This window comes from Excalfactoria chinensis, chromosome 2, assembly GCF_039878825.1.
Source record: "Excalfactoria chinensis isolate bCotChi1 chromosome 2, bCotChi1.hap2, whole genome shotgun sequence".
Taxonomy (NCBI): Eukaryota; Metazoa; Chordata; class Aves; order Galliformes; family Phasianidae; genus Excalfactoria; species Excalfactoria chinensis.
The window spans coordinates 117,532,750-117,552,020 of NC_092826.1; the positions used below are offsets into that span (position 1 = coordinate 117,532,750).

Genomic DNA, 19,271 nt, shown 5'->3' on the forward strand with positions numbered 1-19,271 from the left:
GCTGAAGAAAGGCAAACAAAGAATTGGAAAGAAATCCTCATTGCTAGTGTCCAGACTGTAGAAAACTAAAGCTTGGCAGGACTTGCCCCTTAACCTGAGCTCCTAACAATGTTCAGCGTGTATTTAGAGTTTTTAGTTTCTAAAGCTCCATATACTCAAGAGTTGATGAACATACTGCAAAGGTGAAATAAGGGAAACTGACACAATTCACCATTTCTTTTTTATAGAAGAATAGCTCATGAATGTTGACTGCCTTAATTAACAGCCTGAACAAAGAGTGCTAATGCGAAGGAATAACATGCACCTTCAGCAAGTTTGCACAAGTCATCAAAACGAGGCAAGAGGTTGATGCATTGAAGGGTTGGACCAACATTCAGAAAGAGCTCAGAAAGCCAAAAAGCTCAAGAAACAGACTGATAGAAACCTCTTACAGTTCATTAAAGGCAAATACATAGTTCTGTACTTGGGAAGGAATAACTTCAGATCATACTGCAGACAGATGCTGGAAATACACACACTGTGTGCTCAACCCTCCCAGATGTCCTGGTGGCTCTTCCCTGGATTTGGCTCTTGTTTCACACTATCCTGTATTTTGAAGCATAAAAAAGAATGCAGTATTCCAGATACGATTCCACAAGTAAAGAACATAGAATAATAATAACTTCCCTCAACTTTCCAGTTATCATTTCCTGTGGCAATCCAGATTTGCTTTCATTGCTGCAAAGGCACCTGCTGACTCATATTCAACTTTTTCATTTGGTCCCCAAGATCCTCTACAAGAGAGATCTTAATGCCCATTTTATTAGCTTGTGCTCTTTTCCCTCACTCTCAAATCATTCAAAAATGATGAAGTTGAACACCAAAGATGGTGGTAGAGGATGTTTAAGGTATTTTCTTGTAGTGAAGTATATGTAGTGAATATGTTCTTGTACATATTTAGTTGGCAAATATAGCTACAAAAAGCCTTTCAGTTTAGGCAGAAGAATATTTCTTCCAGTTCCATTCAAAAAATGTCTTACAGTCTACAGCAGTGAAATCAATAGCTTCATAACATTCTTACCAAGCATTCTAGCCAAATTTCAGAAGTTCTTCCCTTGACAATTATGCCCTTAATCAATAAAGCAATGACTGAAATACAGGTTTTCAGTACTCTGAAGAACAGCCCAATAGGAAAAGGGATGGGAGAAGACAGGGATATTTTACTTTAAACAGATTATTTTTGGCTTCTGTGCTGTTTTACCTAGTATGCTGAAGTTCAGTGACTCAAGTTTGTGTTGTCCAATCACTAATAGTCTGAACACATTACTGAATTTTTTTTGACATAGCACAAGGAAAAGATGAAAGACTTCAATAATGTTTTGAGTCCACTGCCTTCATATGGCAATTATCATGATAAAAGGGATGCATTTTATTTTTGGAGCAGATAAGACATGAGAGAGCACTGACATACTAACAGCAGCAGAAAAAAGAACATGGGAGTTTGCTCTGTAAGGCAGTAAAGTGAAATTTAGGAAATGGTGTCAGTTTTGCTATGCTGTTGAATAGTTTTGCACATAATTTGCCACGCAGAATTGCAGAGCATATCACTTTGAGTAAGATATGCCAGTTATGTGGTTACAGTGCTTGTAGGGCCTGAGATAACTTTTCTTTATCATTGTGCAGCTTAAAGAATGTATCCTGATGCAGCTCAGATCTGCTAGCTTAGAATCAGATCAGTGCCAGCCCAATGCACAGTACATGTGCCCAGAGGAAGCAAAAGCAACACTTACATCTAACCCCCTATAAGCTTTCAGTGGTTTCAAGGATGATAGGCAATTTGCTGAGAAACAACCAAAACACCATAACCCTACAAACCATCCCTCTCTAACTTGTTTACATTTCCCTTTTCTTCTGGCATATGATTCTCACACAACTAAATCTGGAGTGGATCTGTTTCAAACAGAAGGAAGGAAAACTTTATTAGCTACAATGTCAAGTTTCTGCTGGAACTCTGCCCTTCAGGGCAAAAAGAAACAGGAACCCAGATCTCTTACTTTCTAAATGAGTGCTTCATCTGCTGAGGCAATGATGAAATTGAGGACACAACCACTACTGCAGTTCTTCACAAATTTATATGCTGGTGTGTGTTCAAATTCTTGTTATTTTTTTAAGAGTTTTTAATGCAGATTCAAATCTTCAAATCTGCATGGCAATATCAGTGTTAATACATAAACCACTGGTTACGTTTTCATTTGGTTCCTTGTCTGATCTGAACTCTAAGGAAGTGACATCCCCCCTCTTGTCCCCTGATTTCCTCAGTCTTTTTGTAGACTTCTAAAAGGTTTCCTCTCAACTCAGAAGAGATTTAGTTGTTTCTTTGCCTAGCTACCCAAATTTCATTCTGGAGTATTCCATATATTCCATATATTCTTTGCCAGTAGCATCACATCAGTCCTTGATTTATTTTGTGCAACTGCCATTATAGATCTGTACTGCTGGCTGTCAGTTACTTGTTAACTACAAGTAGAAGTAAAGTTACACAGACTTCCAACAGTACGATCTTTCTCTTCATTTTGTAAACCAGAACCAAGCTGTAAATAAAAGGCATTTTCAAAAATAAAATACAGTGAAAATGAGATGTAGAATGGTTTGTCAAACAAGGCTGCAGAGTTAGTTTTGTCTCCATCCCATCGGTCCTCACAGCTGGACTGGAGCACTAGCCTGCTGTTTTTTTTTTTTGAGACATCCAGAATTATTATTTAACAACTTCTCACAGTTTTGAACAGTGGGAAAATTAAGGACTTGCAGAATCCATGCCTGCATTCTGCGTTGCTATAGTTATCTAGGTCACTCCTTTCCAAAGCCAATCTTCATAGGTAAAGTGAAACTTTAAGTCAGTAATTATTTTATAACCACGCTCTGAGGAACAGCTTTCTGGAAGTTAAACTTCCAGCCAAAACTGGTAAGTGAGGTAGATGAAGTGGGGTGTGCTATCAACCAGTTACAAAGTGATTATTAAACAGTCGCTATAGAAGATAAATATATACAGGCCAAAAATCTCATGCAGTGTGAGAAAACACAACAGACTAGGAAACATGTATGAAGTAGAATAACTATAAAGGTAAAGAAGACATACCTTCTGCAAAGAGTAACATCATATTTGTGCTTTTGTTAGCGACCACGTTATTCAGTAAGGCAACTGCAGTTTGCATCGTGTTCCCTAGTATGTTGTCTTGGTGTTCCTGCGATTAAAAAATAAAAAATATCTAGTATTTATTCTGAAAGGTTAGTAAAAGACTACTTCCTTCCAAAAATGAAGTAACACAAAAGCATTTCTCTCTCAGTCCCTTGAGTTTCAATGTTTAAATACCAGAAAACTTAAAAATATCAACTTCTTGCAGCCAAATATAAAAAATTTCAGCCAAAACTTTTTCCCCTTTCCTTTTAATCAGAAGAATTCAGAGTTAGGTGTAAAATGTCAGGACTTTTTAAAACACTACTGAGTCTTATCAGTCTCTAATCTCTACATATTCAGAACATTTCCCTTTATACAATATTTCTTTTAGTAATAGTATTAATTTTACTCATCAGTTTCAGCTTCATAACTGAGAATAAGCCATAAAACTTACTTTTGTAACTTTTTGTACACTGTCAAATGTATAACATTAATTCCATAATACACACCAGGTGTCTTTTTCTATAACTACTTACATCACTCCCATCATGTCTTTCTTATGCTTGAAAATTGCTTCAGTGATATAATTCCAAGACTACACAAATAGCAAGCAAGCTCTCAGGATCGCTAAATAAATTTCAAATGAAAAGGGCAGATTTAGGCTGGACATAAGTAAGAAGGCTTTTATTTACAATAAGGGTGGTGATGCACTGGCACAGTTGCCCGGAGAGGTGGTGGAAGCCCCATCCCTTAAGAGATTCAAGGTCAGGCTGGATGGGGCTGTGAGCACCCTGATCTTGCTGTCGGTTCCCCTGTTCACTGTAGAGGTGTTGGACTAGATGGCCTTTAAGGGTTTCTTCCAACTCAAAAGATTCTACAATTCTATGACTCTTTTGCTGTTGCTGTACGTAACACACCTACATGCTTAGCTTGAAAGGAGTGGATGAGACAGTGAGAACAAAGCATTTATTTACTCATACTAGGCACAGTAATAACTCACATCGCTTCCAAATATCCAAAATAGGACAAGCTCTTCCAAATCTGAGTCTAGATATAAATATCAACCTGAATGCATTTAAAATCTCCCCAGGAGGCTCAGGAAATTTTTCAGACTAACATCCTAATAGAAGTATACATCCAAAGTGAAAACAACATTAATAAAAAGTTCTATTTCACATATTGCAGCTTTTTTTTTTACACGAATCTTCACATCCAGGCTCCCCTGCCCAATCAAATCTCTAACATACTGACATTACTTGATTACTTCACTGCCACAGAACATGCTGTATCTTCTGAGCCATATCCTGAAAGTAGTCCCTTGAAAAAAAGCTCAAATTTGAAGTTGAACAAGACAGAAGATTATTGGTCTAAAGTTCAGTGAAGTATCTCTGATGACAAAAGCGACTTCAGTCCTCGAGTACAGTTGAACAAACCTCCTCCCTGAAAGTTTCCTTAGAAGATGAATGCCAGTGACCAGGATGTTTATCTTCTGCAGCTCTCTGCTCAGGTACTTATGGCCTTCTGTCTGAGATATATTCTTGAACACAGCAGAAATTTATCCTACTTTGGGAAAATTTTATTGATCATCTAAGTGCCACAGCTTCTGCAGAATTAGCCTGACTGACTGCCAGCCAGCAGCAATCACAAGCAACACGTTTTACTATTCTTCCAAGATTTCACTCCAAGTCAACTAATGAATGACATCCGTAGTTTTATAAGCCACTTTCTACATAGGTTCATGACTAAGCAACAGCACTGCATTTATAAGAAGCCATGCTACCCAAATCCCTACCTGTGGCCATAAGAAATGTTTAAACAAGAATCTTCTGAGTTTAATTTCTTTCCCAGCCTAGTGAAATTTAGGATACTGTAAAGTGTGTACTCAGTGCCTCTTCAAAAAGTACTGTTACAATGGTATAAAGGGTCAAGCTATGTGAAAAACCAATGCTTTCCTTTAAACATTTATCAGTCGAAGGATTTTTTTATAGGCAGAGGCTCAGACATTTGCTTTGAGGGAATTAATTTCTGCTGCTGCACTCAGAAACCAAAATTAAATGCAATTATTTACTATAAATACCATGAAACATACATGATAAGGCATACTGTATTAAAGGATGAAGAAATATATAAGCATTCCCAGCCTCCTATTCAACTTAAGGCCCTAAGAATTTTCTCTTTCTACTAGAGCTCTTCAAAGTGTTATCATGGCAAATGATAAGAGTGCAGTTTCCTACCAAACACTAGAAGAATATATCCAGGATCTCCAAAGTTCTGTTCACTTAACATAGCATTTAGAGACGTCATTAATGACCCCTATATTCCTATGAATGTTTTAAATACAGCCAGATATATTTGAAAGCTATGTTGGAAAGCATAAACACCACATTCTTCAGAAGATAAAGCAGGAAAATAGAGAAGAGATACCATAAAGAAATAATACTAAAAATAAATTTGAGCTTATTGCTTACAGATAGCTGAAAGGTAAGAAAAACATTTATTGCAAAGACCAACGTATTCACCTGTTAATCTATCATCACAGTATCCTCTTAACTCTCAAAAAGAACATTCAGAACACAATACCTTCCATAAATACAACAAAAACAGTAATTAAATGACAATGTGTTATTCAACCCAATTATACACACATACATTGAAAATATGGAATTAATAAAAACAAAATACTCTAGATGTGCCAAAATAAGAGATGACTCATATTTTCATTGCAAGAATTTGCTACTGCTTCATATATTCTTGAATTAAACATTTTCTAGTAGAATTTCCCTTTGAAATATGTGATCATAAGAATAAAGTTGGTAGTTGTTTGCGATAGCAATCTTTTGCATTTACCAGGTTACTCATGTTAAAATGAAGCCAACTTTGCTTTTAGTGAAGATTACACTACACAACTCCCTAGTGAAAGACTGACAGTGAAGTTGTTACTTGTACTAAAACATACACAACAAAAATCTACATTACCCTAAATACATACAGACTAGCATTCAAGACGTAAATGTATACTGTGGAAGCAAAACAGTCTCTTAATGAATAAAATAATCTTATAAGAAGTGTACTCAGCTGGAATACTAGAGTTTTCAAGTATGTATCACAGATAAATTGAGACAAGATGCTGGGTTTCAAGAAGCTACAGGTATACTTTACTTACCTAAGTCATATTCTGGTTGCTGCTAGAGTAGTTTTTAAAGGTCTATAAAAAAAACGTAACTTCTTTATAATCTATCAAGGAGCAAAGCTGATCTAATTTATGTGCACAGCACCACAGGCTGGATATTTAATGAACAGAGCACTTGACAGCTTTAATAAAACATAGCATTTGCCAGCAAAGATAATTAGAATTGAAGCAGCGAAATTCTAGTGTTTGGCAACACAGATGAAACAACTTCATTAAAATGTACAGCTTCGGCAAATGAAAGGCAGGAAAGCACTGGACCCTGAAGAATCAGCCTTCTCAAAACTAATTGCTTCAGTGCTTAAAAAGGACAGCTATAAAATATCAAGGGCATAACAAGGAAATACTAGTATAAAAAAAGAACCACAGAAGATAAATCAGGCTTTTCAAATGGGACTGTGCTGCGTTTAGGCCATTAAACTTTTCATTCTCATTTTGAAGGGTTGTATGTTAACAAAAGACATAAGTTGAAGTATTTTTTAAAGCCAGTTCAGTAAGAGGGTATGAATTAGCAAGGTGGGAGTATGAAACTAAGATACTATAGCTTAAAGCTATCGTTTCTCTTCCTTCTAGTATATTATGGCAGTGTAGGTAGACTACAGTATTTTAATCATATTTTAGATAAAAGATCAGATAGCAATCGTGGTAAGAAGTTACCAATTTGTGAGATTTCACATACATGCCTTCAACTCATTCAACTAAGAATCTAAAGAAACAAAGGCTCTAAATGCTACTTTTGCAGATATGATGTAATTAAATGTAAGTGCTCCACAGCAGCACTGTTCATTCAGTGTAATCTGAGTGATTAACTGTACAGGGACTCTTTTTCCCAAGCCTACATATGAGCCATGAATGTGAGTTAGGAAGAAAAAGGACATAACAAGGAGGAGGTTTGATTTTTCATACGTGAAACCCATTGAAAGGTGAAAATTGCAGAAGTGAACCACATCCTAACTACATTTACTAAAAGAAAGAAAGAAGGAGAGAGAGAGACAGAGAGAAAGAAAGAGAGAGAGAGGGAGAGAAAGAAAATAGAAAGAAAAAAGAAATCACAGAATCATAGAATGGCCTACATTGGAAGGGACCTCAAGGATCATCAAGTTCCAACCTCCCTGCTGCAGGGTTGCCAACTGCACCAGATCAGTCTGCCTAGGGCCCCATCCAACCTGGTTTTGAACACCAATAACAAAGCTATGGTGTTGAAGTTTGTTAATCACTTTCACTGAATCAAATTGTGATGGGGGTGCAGGAGGGGAGCACAGAAACTACTGATCTGATTCAGTAAATTTAATGTACAATCTTCAGCCTAATATTTTGGACAAAGGCACAGGATGAATTTTGTTGCTACACAATAACCAGCCATGCAATCCTACATTCACGTTTACAGATGAGGTGAAAAGCAACTCTGCAGAGAAAATCTCAAAACTACATGCCCTTCTTCTTCCTACAGAGCATCCACAACACCTTAAAGCTTCTCTTTCTGGTTCTGAAAAATGAAGGGAAAGGAGAACATGTTCTCAATGGCAAAGTTCTTGACCATCAACAGAGAGGGTTTGAGATTCCTCTCTGCAAGTAGTGCCAAACTTATTTACATCAAAGAAACTCAGTCAGAATTTCCTACAAGAACATAATTTTCTTCATGATCTAGAAAGGACTATAGCAATTAACCTCCTAAGCATTAAAGACAGTGTTTGTGAACAAAGCTTTTAAAAGAAAAACTGGCTCTGAAGAGTGTGGAGAAAAAATCAACATGGATATCCTACTCTAGAGGATGACACTTTCTCCTATCAAGGAAGATCCTGGCACTCTGGAAGTGCTCATGCTTTGAAGCAAAGAATCCCTCTAAAAGTAACTGACACCACCAAAGCAGTAATGCCATATTTAGTATCCTATATTTGTAAAAGCCATGGAGACTCTCAAGTCTCAGCAACATGTTTGATCCGCAAACTCACTTGGGAGCTGCAACAAGCCCTTACACCAAGAAGCTTTCATTTCAAAATATTCATTTCTCAGACTTACATTTTCAGCATCAATACAAAGTTACTTCTCAAACAACTTCAGAAAACAGACAGATACCAATCAACTGATGTTCCTTTTCCACACAGACCTTGCTTTGATGTAAATGACAGCCTCCTTGACGCTGTCAAAGGCAAGAAGCTTACATGAGTTTGGGGAATTTGTTAACGACGTTATCAATTTGAAGAACACAGATTCATTAGACTTATCCAAAGGATCATATTAAAATTTTTGACTGGGAAAGTTATGAAGTGTTCAGAATAGAATCTTTAATTTAAGTTACAAGAAGAGACAAATCCTGATTAGGAAATATAGGATAGGGCACTAAAATAAGAAACTCGTGTCAGACACAGAAAATGTTTCAAATCTCTGCTGAAACTGGACTCCCCATGGATTTCTACATTGGTCTCCTATCCTCTGAGTCCCCTAATCCATCATTAGCTTTAAAGGAACAGATCACTTGTCTTTTCTCCCCTGGAGCCCACTCACTTCTCTATACCTAACTCATTGCTAAATTAGTAGTCAAGACAGAAATTGAAAATGACTCTGTGATTATACCGCCCATGGAGGTGTGCAAGATCGAGGCTGAAATACCAGCTACATTTTCCTTAACAACTGGGAAAAAAAAAATAAAGAAGGAAAAAAGAAGAAAAAAGTAGACTTTTTCTTTAAAAGCAGAAAAGGGAAAATACCCATTGTTCTTAATCTCAAATTGAATATATCACTCTTCACATTCACAGACTACCTTAAAACTCAGCGGTGCAGTAGAAAAAGGTGTTGAGTGTGAAGTCACGGGCTGACAAAGTAACACAGAGAAGTTGAACCTGTTTGAATGTGGAAAGGATGCATTTTCCTACATGAACTTAGTTTAGTTGAGGGAAGATGTCAATCACAGCAGGAAAGGTATATTTACATACGCAAGTTTTTATTTTACCCTTTGTTTTATGCTTTCTGCTCTTTAAGTACTATTTAGTTCAAAGTACATTTTTTTCCATAAATTCACCCTTACATAGTAAAAGCAAGAGAAAACACTGATAATTTTTTTAATTCAAATCACATTAAACTTGAAAAAATAAGGAGCTGTTCCAATGAAAGGAAACATCTGCTGAATATTCTGTTACTGAGATGACGATCTTATTACCTGGGGAAAAGAAGACTGAGAAGGGATCTTATTAATGTTTATAAATATCTAAAGGGGAGTGAGAGGCAAACAGATGAGGACAGGCCCATCTTGGTGGTGTGTAGTGATAGGACAAGGTGCAGCAGCCTATAACTTGAACACCAAAACTTCCATACAAATGTAGAAGAACTTCTGTATGGTAACAGTGACGAAGCATTGGAACAGGCTGCCCAGAGAGATTGTGGAGTCTCCTATGGAGATATTCAAGACCCACCTGGACACCTACCTGTGTGACCTATTGTAGGGAAACTACTTAAGCAGGGGTGTTGGACTCTTACTTCTTGCAGTCCCTTCTAACCCCTGCAATTCTGTGATTCTGTAATATAATTATTTCTTCATTTCTGTAAGAATTTTGAATTTAGGAGTTATCTTAATATCTAGTCTGAAAGACTCTGGGTAAATTCTGACTTCTTCTCTACCTTTTCAAGGCAGCCCTTTTAATCCTAGACACCTGTTCCTCAGGGCTTTGCATTTTCATAGAGGGGTGTATTTAGAAAACAAACATGTTTAGCATTCAAACTACGAGCAATCAGTACTTCGCTCAGCCCTAAGGATATATGCTGCATGCACCAATGTTCTACCAAACTCAGCTCCCAGCCCCTCCCTCTCAAGGTACTCTCACAGCAGCAAACCACACCTCCTGTTAGCCAATTTCCAAGCACCAAGCCACCAGAAAGGAAACAGGTGAGGGCAAACAATGTTTCTCAGTGAACTGACTGGCAGAAGTACTGAAAAGAAATGCTGCTAGCACTATTACCACACAGGACAGTGTGTATTTCTTTCATGTTCTAGCTGTGGGCTAAGACAGACAAGCAATTATGGTCTGAGCAAGCTATAATCACACTATGGTACTATGTAGACAAAGCAAGAGAGATTATAAACTGTTTGCTAGCTGTATATGAAAGCTACATCTAATAGAACAGTGGTTAAGCATCAGTAGAAAATTGCTAAACAACTACTTATCATCATGGTGCTTCTTGTATCATTATAGTGTAGCATCAACTCTCAACAAGAAAGTTATTTAATGAAGAACGAAATTCATACATACCCCACAGAAGTATCACAGAGAGATTTTATTTGGCATGACTTTTCTTTAATATCCACAGTCAAGGGAAGACGACCTTCTGCCAGGGCCCAACACATAAGTTATAACAACTCCCTTTCAAATCATCAGTCCTCTCCCTTCATGCTGACACTGCAGGAGGTTTACAGCATCTCCTCCATTTCAGCACTATTGTTTTCAGAAGACTTAACAGCGAAAACAAGCTTCAGTAAGATCAAGTAAGTGTTTGGGGTGTTTGAATTAGCAAATTTAGGGCCATAAACATTAGAAAATCTTCACTGTAATCAAATTATGAAATATTTATAAATCCAGGAAATTAAAAATATTTTTTTGTGTGTGTATTACAGTATCTCTGTGAAATACAGGGAAAGGTTCTGTGGAAACTCTGGATTTTCTTCCTCCATAAATTTGCAGTATATCAACTCTACTCTCAACCACCTCAAGTTAAGGCTGGTAAACAGTATATATGTTACACAAATACTTTTTACACCCCATGTGTCACAGTGCTATTTGGTGCTTGTTCAACTCAAAGATGAATCATCATCATCATCCGCCAAGTTGTGTCTAAGCAGCCTAAGGAAAAAGATCTGGGGTGATAGTGAAAAATCAACAATCTGAACCCACTTGAATTATTGTACTAGAGCAAAGATTCAGAATTTGAAGTCGAGACTAGAATTTATACTAGTCCTAACCGTGTGTAATACACGGTTCCACAGTGGAACTTCTGATTAAAGCCCTCCCATGTGCACTGCACACGTGTCTTTAAACTGAGGACAACATGAAGTGTTTTTGACATCTCAGTGTCAGATTACAAAAAAAATCATTTGTGAAATCTCGGCTAAAAGACTGCAGGGATCACAGGGACCAGAAACCTCATTGCTATCAGAGACACAAGAGCCACACTTGTGAACAGCTGGAAGGTGCAGTCTGGATTTATAGCCTCAGCCACAGAAGTTATACTGTCCAGCCACTGGAATTCATTGATATTTGAAAACAACTGTTTCCTTAGCTAGCAGTGGTCCGTTAGTAATGCTGACTGTGAAAAAGCTTCTAAACAGAAACTGATGAGAAGAAAGTTAAATAGAGAAAGAAATGATAGTTAACAAGGATAAAAATAATAATCAAATCCAACTTTCAACATAGAGTTTATAATCGTATACATACGTGGTAATAGATTACTATTCTTATCAACTTAAAAGGGTATCTGCATTTAGTAACCAGTGACAACATCCACGTTTCCACAAAGCAGCTACTATGATATATAACTCACAGACATAAAGCACTAAAAGTCACCTAGGAAGAAAAGGCAGAAAATAAAAACAGCTTTGCTAAGTAAACAAATAGGGCCTAGCACAGTGAATTTTGTTGCCTAAGTCTTGCTCCCATGGTGGTAATCTTGACCAGTTTGCAAAACTCGTGGCACAGATATTCTCACAGCCCGACACAGTCAGCTGCTGCTCCTTGGTACTATCATAGCACTCTGTGTATAGCCCAACATAAACTAAGCATCACTTCCAAAAACTCTCACCCGGTTCTGAGTCAATTGCTACACTTCAAAGAGGAGTAAGGGTACAACTTTGGGTTTAAAAGCTGGTCCTAACTCAGATCTACAAGAATACAAGGAAGTAATAACAATTCTGCTTAAAAGCATTTGCAAAGCACTATCAGCTGCCATGATTTAAAAGGAAGTAAACTTCTTGCTGCCACATATGTTCTTACCCATAACTTATTCCCTTTTGATCCATTTTTTAATCTCCCATACAAGATTCAAGAATGAATAACATCAGCCAAATAGGAAACTCTTCAAAACAAGCCTCGTTTTTTCCCTGAGGAAGTTCTTCTGCTTTTTATTATTACTGTTATAAACAATTTGTTGGACTCCTCTTCTAATCTGCACATCTTTCCAAGGCAATCTACAAATGATTTATTTTAATTTTCTTCATATTCTCACTCCACTCACTCCAGTGAATATCTATTTAGGTGCCTACTGCATCGATTCAATAAATGAACTTCAGGTATCCAGGTTTGAAATTTGGTACAGGTTACAAAAACAAATTCTAGTAATGATACAGAGATACTCCAGTCATCAAAGCACGTTGTCTTCCAAGCACAGGTTGCACTCACAAACCTTCCTGCTTTTGGTCATCGTTCAGGACGTTACTCCTGGAAATACAGGAGATAGATACACTAAGAAGGCACTGCAGACATGGTTTCTTCACGCACCAAGGAATGTGAGCTTTTCTTGCCCCTCTACTTTGTTCTTTTCAGTAGTCAACAAATACTTAATGATTATGAGAGAATTGACGTCTGTTGCTTTACAAGAAAGAAAGAAACAAAATGCTTATAATATATGCATATATGTACATACATACACACATTTTCTTGTCAGTTATTTTAACTATGATGCACAACACTCAAGTGAAATGAGTTTAGCGATATTTGCACGTGTATCATGTGAGAGTCTGTGACATTTCAAAACAGAGCCAGACTTCCCATTTCCTCTGATGTTCAGCATTTCAGAACACATTTACACCTCAGTGTCCACACTGAGACACTCCCTAACTTCTCACAGTATCTGCACCCCACAGTGGATCACAGTCTCATACAAAGCGTACAAGACTGAAGACCTTTTGTTTCACACAGAGGGTGGTGACGCACTGGAACAGGTTGCCCAAGGAGGCTGTGGATGCCCCATCCCTGGAGGCATTCAAGGCCAGGCTGGATGTGGCTCTGGGCAGCCTGGTCTGGTGGTTGACAACCCTGCACGTAGCAGGGGGGTTGAAACCAGATGATCATTGTGGTCCTTTTCAACTCAGGCCATTCTATGATTCTATTTCTCCACATTATAAGTGAAAGCCTAAAAGCCTGTGCTAAGAAGAAAAATTTAATAAACACAACTGCAGTATGAGATGGTGAGAGACGCAATTAAAACATCATGCCTGGTTGTGAAAATGTTTTCTCTGAGCCTGAGAGATCCATTGCAAACCATTCCCTCTGGGTGGTTCTGAACAAGGGTCTGCACTTGAGCCCTTCCCCTGAGACATTCCTCATTAACCGAACTCTCTCTCCACTATCTGCATCCCTAACATTTTGTGCATAAATCTGACCTTGAGCTCAAGGTGATTTCATCAGAAAAACCTACATCCTAATTGGAATAATATCACAAAACACATAACCCTACAACCTCCTCCTTCCAACACCACATTCACGTCTTGAAAACCACGGAACCAGGACCAGCTCCCCACAAGGGAGATGCTACTGCTCTGCCCACGCTATCTACAGACAGGGTAATTTTATTCCCATATGAGCTCACAGCCTGAAAGGAGCTGGATGCTTTTAGATCAAAGTAGCATTTTGATGCTAAGAGAGAGACATAAAATACCATCAGGAATTGCTTTTATTATCACTAGGGGCCAGACAGAAATTTTATCCCATATACAATGTCACACAATGTCCCTCTGCACTATAATAGGAAAGAATATAAAATATATATATATATCAAATTGCACTACTGCAGTAAGATAGCACAGAAACACGTTTCATATGAGCTCACTAATATATTGATTTTGTTAGGTGCTTGTAATAAACAAAAGAGTTAAATTTTAATTAGTCATACTTCATTTAAAAGTAATTACGGTTATGACATTAGTGTTTTACTTCATTTCACTCCAACTACCCTCACAAACAGCTATTCTCACTGAAAAACGTGTACAATAGATGTGAGAGGAACTTAAAGGCTGAAAGAGGAAAAGAGCTAAAATATATCAGACAAAATGGTAAATGAAACTTTAAGATAAAAAAAAAAAATAGAAAAAAATAGAAAAAAAAAAAAAAAAAAAAAAAAGCAGAGAAGGAGAGTGGTGTTATTAGCCATTTTCATACCCTAATGGAACATGCAACTTTGAGAGTGGGTCTGTGGCAAAGAGCCCAAATGAGGTCTGAGAAAGGATAATGTACCTTTAATGATTGAAATAGCAAGAAAATTAAATCTAATCATGTTTCATTAAGCATACTCTAGCTCCCATTTTTACTAAATTATTTTATTATGATTTCCCAACTGTCTGTTGAAATAACCTTTTACAGCAATTTAATTCGCCATCATAAACAAGTCTCATTGCTCACAATGAAGTCCCCCGGGATTAGTGCGAGGAGATGGATAACCTACGCCTTGCCAATCCTGCAGCCAATAAGGTAACCACTCTGGGAGACAAAGATTTTTGTTTTCCTATTTGTGGCTGAGATCATTAAGATATAATTAGAAATGTATTCATGAGTAACAGAGCTCCTGTTACGGAGATGCCATTCACCCAACGAGCATCATCTCTACCAGTCTTTAATAAGGAGGGCAGCAGGAATAATCCCCACTTCTCTCTCTGGAGAGTTCTACATTAAATGGACTGCATTAGACATCCCTCTCTCTCCCCCTTTTTTAATGGCATCTTATTCAGGCATCCAGCATTTTCTCAGACTCCATTGTTACCATCAGAACCACTACTCTGTTTGCTTTCAGCAATATGCTCCTGCAGTGCCATCCAGATGTGAGCCCTAAAGATAGCTACGTGCCCTGAATGTAAATCCTGCTCCAGAACTTCTTGCAGGGCAAACAAATGTGGGACTTTGCAATATTTAGTTGATGTAAATAATAGACTGCCTGCAGAATAGTCCTCAGCTCTCCACAGCAATGAGAGGAACTACTAGCCTCTGTGCACCTCCCTTTGCTTGCTGCTTACTTTACTCAAATGAGTAGAGTACCTCAGAGAAATATGTTTTGTCCTTTTACACAATTTAATTCCAAGCTTGATATCTAATCACCTGACATTGCAACGGAAAATTAGAAGCAATGTCATCCACCAAGCACAGCTTACACAGCTGCCAGAGAGATGAATGTAAGTTTCTCAGAATGCAGAGCATAAGCTGTCAGTCACCATGTTTAACACCACGATGTTCATACAGATTATTGTTTCAGTTGGTAGGCAGGAGTTTGAAAGCAACCAAGTAAAAGAAAAAAGGAAAAAAAAAGGAAACCATTCTAGGGCACAGTCTTAATTTCTGCAGCCATATGGACAGTAAAGGACAGCTTGCTGAATTCAAGCAAGGGGTAGGAATTGAACCCTGTAATGGGCACAAGGGAACTCAAAGACAAACCTAGAAGGAAAAAAGGAGGTTGAAAAAATATCAGCTGACTCCTTGAGACTATGCTACTGTTTACAGTTATAATTAGGAAGTTACAGTGGGTAAACTAAGTCTGGATCATTGCAGGTTTAATCTTTTTACATATGTTTGACAATGGATCTATTTTAGCATAACAGTGATTTTCAAACTTACCTATAAAAACACTTCATAACACAAAGTATATTTATCAATCAAGTAACATAAGCCACTGAGTAATTGACTAATTAAAAACAAAGTAAAAAGCAGAATATTTAAGGTTCAAATTGTATTATTTTGGGGAAGATCGACACTCTAAAATCCAATTATCATCCCTCAACAGGAACTCTCTGAGAAGACACTAACATAAGGAATGCATTACACATGACTGAACTCAGACAAATTTCCAGGTGAATGATCAGAGTTCAAAAGCATAAAATGGAACCTCTGCCAGCCAGAAGCCATTCACAGACATCCAATATTCCCTTGCAAGCGCTATTGTGAAGCACACAGATACTTATTACATTAGTCATCAAAATGCAGTTGGTCAATAAATGTACAGTCAGCAACTGCCACGTTCTTACATCAATATTTATTCAGATGAGAGCAGGAGATACACCACCGTTATTTGGCAGAAGAGTGTTAATGTCACAGTAAAATCTCAGCCAGACCATCAATAACTCCCGTTCTGTAAAGTAAAGATCTCAGATTTCCTTCAGTATCTATTTTTTTACATGCTTTCTCTTTGCCTTGACAGCTTCAGGAACAGTAAATCGCCAGGCTTCTCTTAATTAGAGCGACAGGCACAAAGTCTGGAAGGTGTGAGCTTTTGCTTTAATGTAGCTTTAACACCAAAAAGAAAAAAAAAGAAGACATAGGAACAAATCACTTTGGGTGAATGCCTTCATTGATAATGCTTAAATTCCAAATGATCCATTTAAAATGTCTATGGGATGGTCAGGATTTTTCCCCACAGTTTCTAAATCACAAAAGATGCACCAGATTCTAGACTTGCAAAGTATCCTGTGTTAGGAAGATGTGTCACTCACACTCTCCTGCTCACAAGGTCTGAAGGTGCCTCTTGGAGCCATCTGTGAGTAAGCAACTGGCTGTGCTGATGGAAGGAAGGCTGCAGAGCTGCACTCTGGCCAGCCTTGGGGCATGCAGCAGTTGCAAATGAGCTGCCCTGTTACACTGGAACATGATTATCACCCTCCTCCCTCCCTTCCTCTTCTCCAGGGCTCAAAATCAACTACATATCTCCTGTGAGCAGGCACGTTTCTTCTCTTATATCACGATTCAGCATGGAGAGCAAAGTGCTGAGATTTCTAACACAAATGACACATTTATTTATTAGTTTATATATATGAGAGATGCTCCAAGAGTAATACCTCCTATGTTATTACAATGGACCACAACATCAGAGGCAGATACTGGCAGTATTCCATGTTGTTGCTGTGTGCCACATAGCAGCAGAGGGACAGTCTGACAAAATTGCATCTGACATGAAAGAGCATATAAAGCAAAGGTGCAGAACTGAATTCCTCCATGCAGAAAAATGGCACCCATTGACATTTATGGACACTTGCTGAGTGTTTATGGAGAACCAACAGTAGATGTGAGTACCATGAAGTTGTGGGTGATGCATTTCATCAGGGTCACATCTACTGGCTACAGGTTCTTACATGTGCAGCACACAGCTCATCACCAGTGAAAATGCATGGCTAGTGGCCATAAGCATGTTAAAAATTGGAAGAAATTCTCAGCTATAAAACACTATCAAATAGTTATGCCCTGCTCATCGTATCTATTGTAGTTTCTATGCAAATAAATAGGAGGCATTACTTCTGGAGTTACCCACTGTGTGCATACGCACGTATGTAAGTAAAGTAGTATTACAAAATTACAAATGGATTACAGGAAAAGAACTAAATAAAACACGTCCAAGGTGCAAGCACTGTGATACTGATAATGGAAAAAAAAAAAAAGCCTACAGAGCAGTAGGTGAGAATTACCAATTGCTGATGCAGTCAGGTTAGGGCCATGGAGGATAAAGGATTGATAATTTTACTCACAGTGGAACCAGCTAACATTCCAGAAGATTAACTACTTCTGTGGCATCATTTGAATTAAAAGGTAGGAGAAAGCCAGCAGACTAAAAGGGGAGATTTAGACTGGATATAAGGAAAAAGGTGGTTGTTTTTGTTTTGTTTTTTTATAGTAAGGGTGATGATGCACTGGCACAGGTTGCCTAGAGAGGTGGTAGAAGCTCCATCCCCGAAGACATCCAAAGTCAGACTGGATCAGGTTCTGAGCACCTGATGGAGCTGTAGGTGTCACTGTTCACTGCAGGGGAGTTGGACTAAATGACCCTTAAGGGTCCCTTCCAGCTCAAATGATTCTATGATTCTAAATGCTGAAGAATATTCAGTTTGTGTCTTGGAGGGAAGGGAGGTGATTGAAGTAAATAGAAATTGGGAAATATTCTGAAAAAGTAACAAGAATGATTGAAAGTGTGGAATAGCTTCAATTTTAAAACATTCAAGTAATAATGGCTTTTTAGTTTAGGTTTTAGAAACTGGATGGGAAATTTTGAGATTTATAAAATTGGGAATAAATCTTCATGCACTTATGTCAGTGATCACATATAATCCCTGCTGGAGTTAAAGGGCTGAAGAAGAGCTTATTATTAAATACTCTACTTGCAACTAAGAGTGAGAACTTGAATAGGAACTTTATGGCAAAAATTGTTTGTCAATTCTCAGAACGTCTGTTGATCTGTATGTAATTCATGTACCCATTAACATCAGCACATTTGAATCCAATCAAATAATCAGCACAGACAGAAAATTACCCTCGTAAATCAAAATTAGCACTGCTTACTCTTAATCTGCTAATTTAAGAAAGAAATACTGTTCCTTCAGAAAAGAAGTCAGTCAGTTTAAGTCATTAAAGATAATCTGGTTTCACACAGAAGTAGGAATGGGAAGACAACCTCCTATAGTTAATAGCTAAAAGCTTAACATACTAAAAGGTTCCCACACGTACTAGATGCCTGTTTAGCCCAACAACCCATTTACAGCACTTTGGCAATTGCAATCCTACAGCTCAAACCAGGTACACAGAACACTCTCCAGCCTCCAGGAATTCACAGCCCAAGGACTTCAACCCAGAAGCAGTTCTATTGAACAGAAATAGATCTCAATGGAGTTTTCTTCCATGAACTTGTCCAGCCTTCTGGAGAACTCACACACCCTGAACTTAACCCTACAGGAAGTTGCATCTGTTTTTGTCATTTTTTAAGATACCAACCGCAAGTTTTCTTTAGTTCTTATAATGCAGTTCTTATTTAGACAATACAGTGAGCAGGAATACAGTTCCCTATTCACCTCTACAAGCCTCTCACGACTCCATGCTATCATACTTCCCCCTCAATCATCACCTTTCCAGATTAAAGTCTACCGAAGAATAATTTCTTCTCCAGTTGCCTGTCCAGACCTTTGATCACCCACATCCCTTTTCT

The 19,271-nt window shown here is 37.9% G+C and overlaps 1 protein-coding gene across 5 annotated transcripts in view; it reads right to left on the reverse strand.

The window, feature by feature from the left end:
• ULK4 (unc-51 like kinase 4) overlaps positions 1 to 19,271 on the reverse strand; it is a 202,287-nt gene that overhangs the window by 87,072 nt on the left and 95,944 nt on the right. For all 5 annotated transcript variants that reach the window (XR_011902735.1, XM_072327360.1, XM_072327362.1 and 2 more), the window contains one exon: positions 3,116 to 3,221. Coding sequence is in view for 4 of the 5 variants with exons in the window: in XM_072327360.1 (XP_072183461.1) it covers positions 3,116 to 3,221 (106 nt within the window). In the remaining variant the exon portion in view is untranslated. The remainder of the gene's footprint in view (positions 1 to 3,115; positions 3,222 to 19,271) is intronic.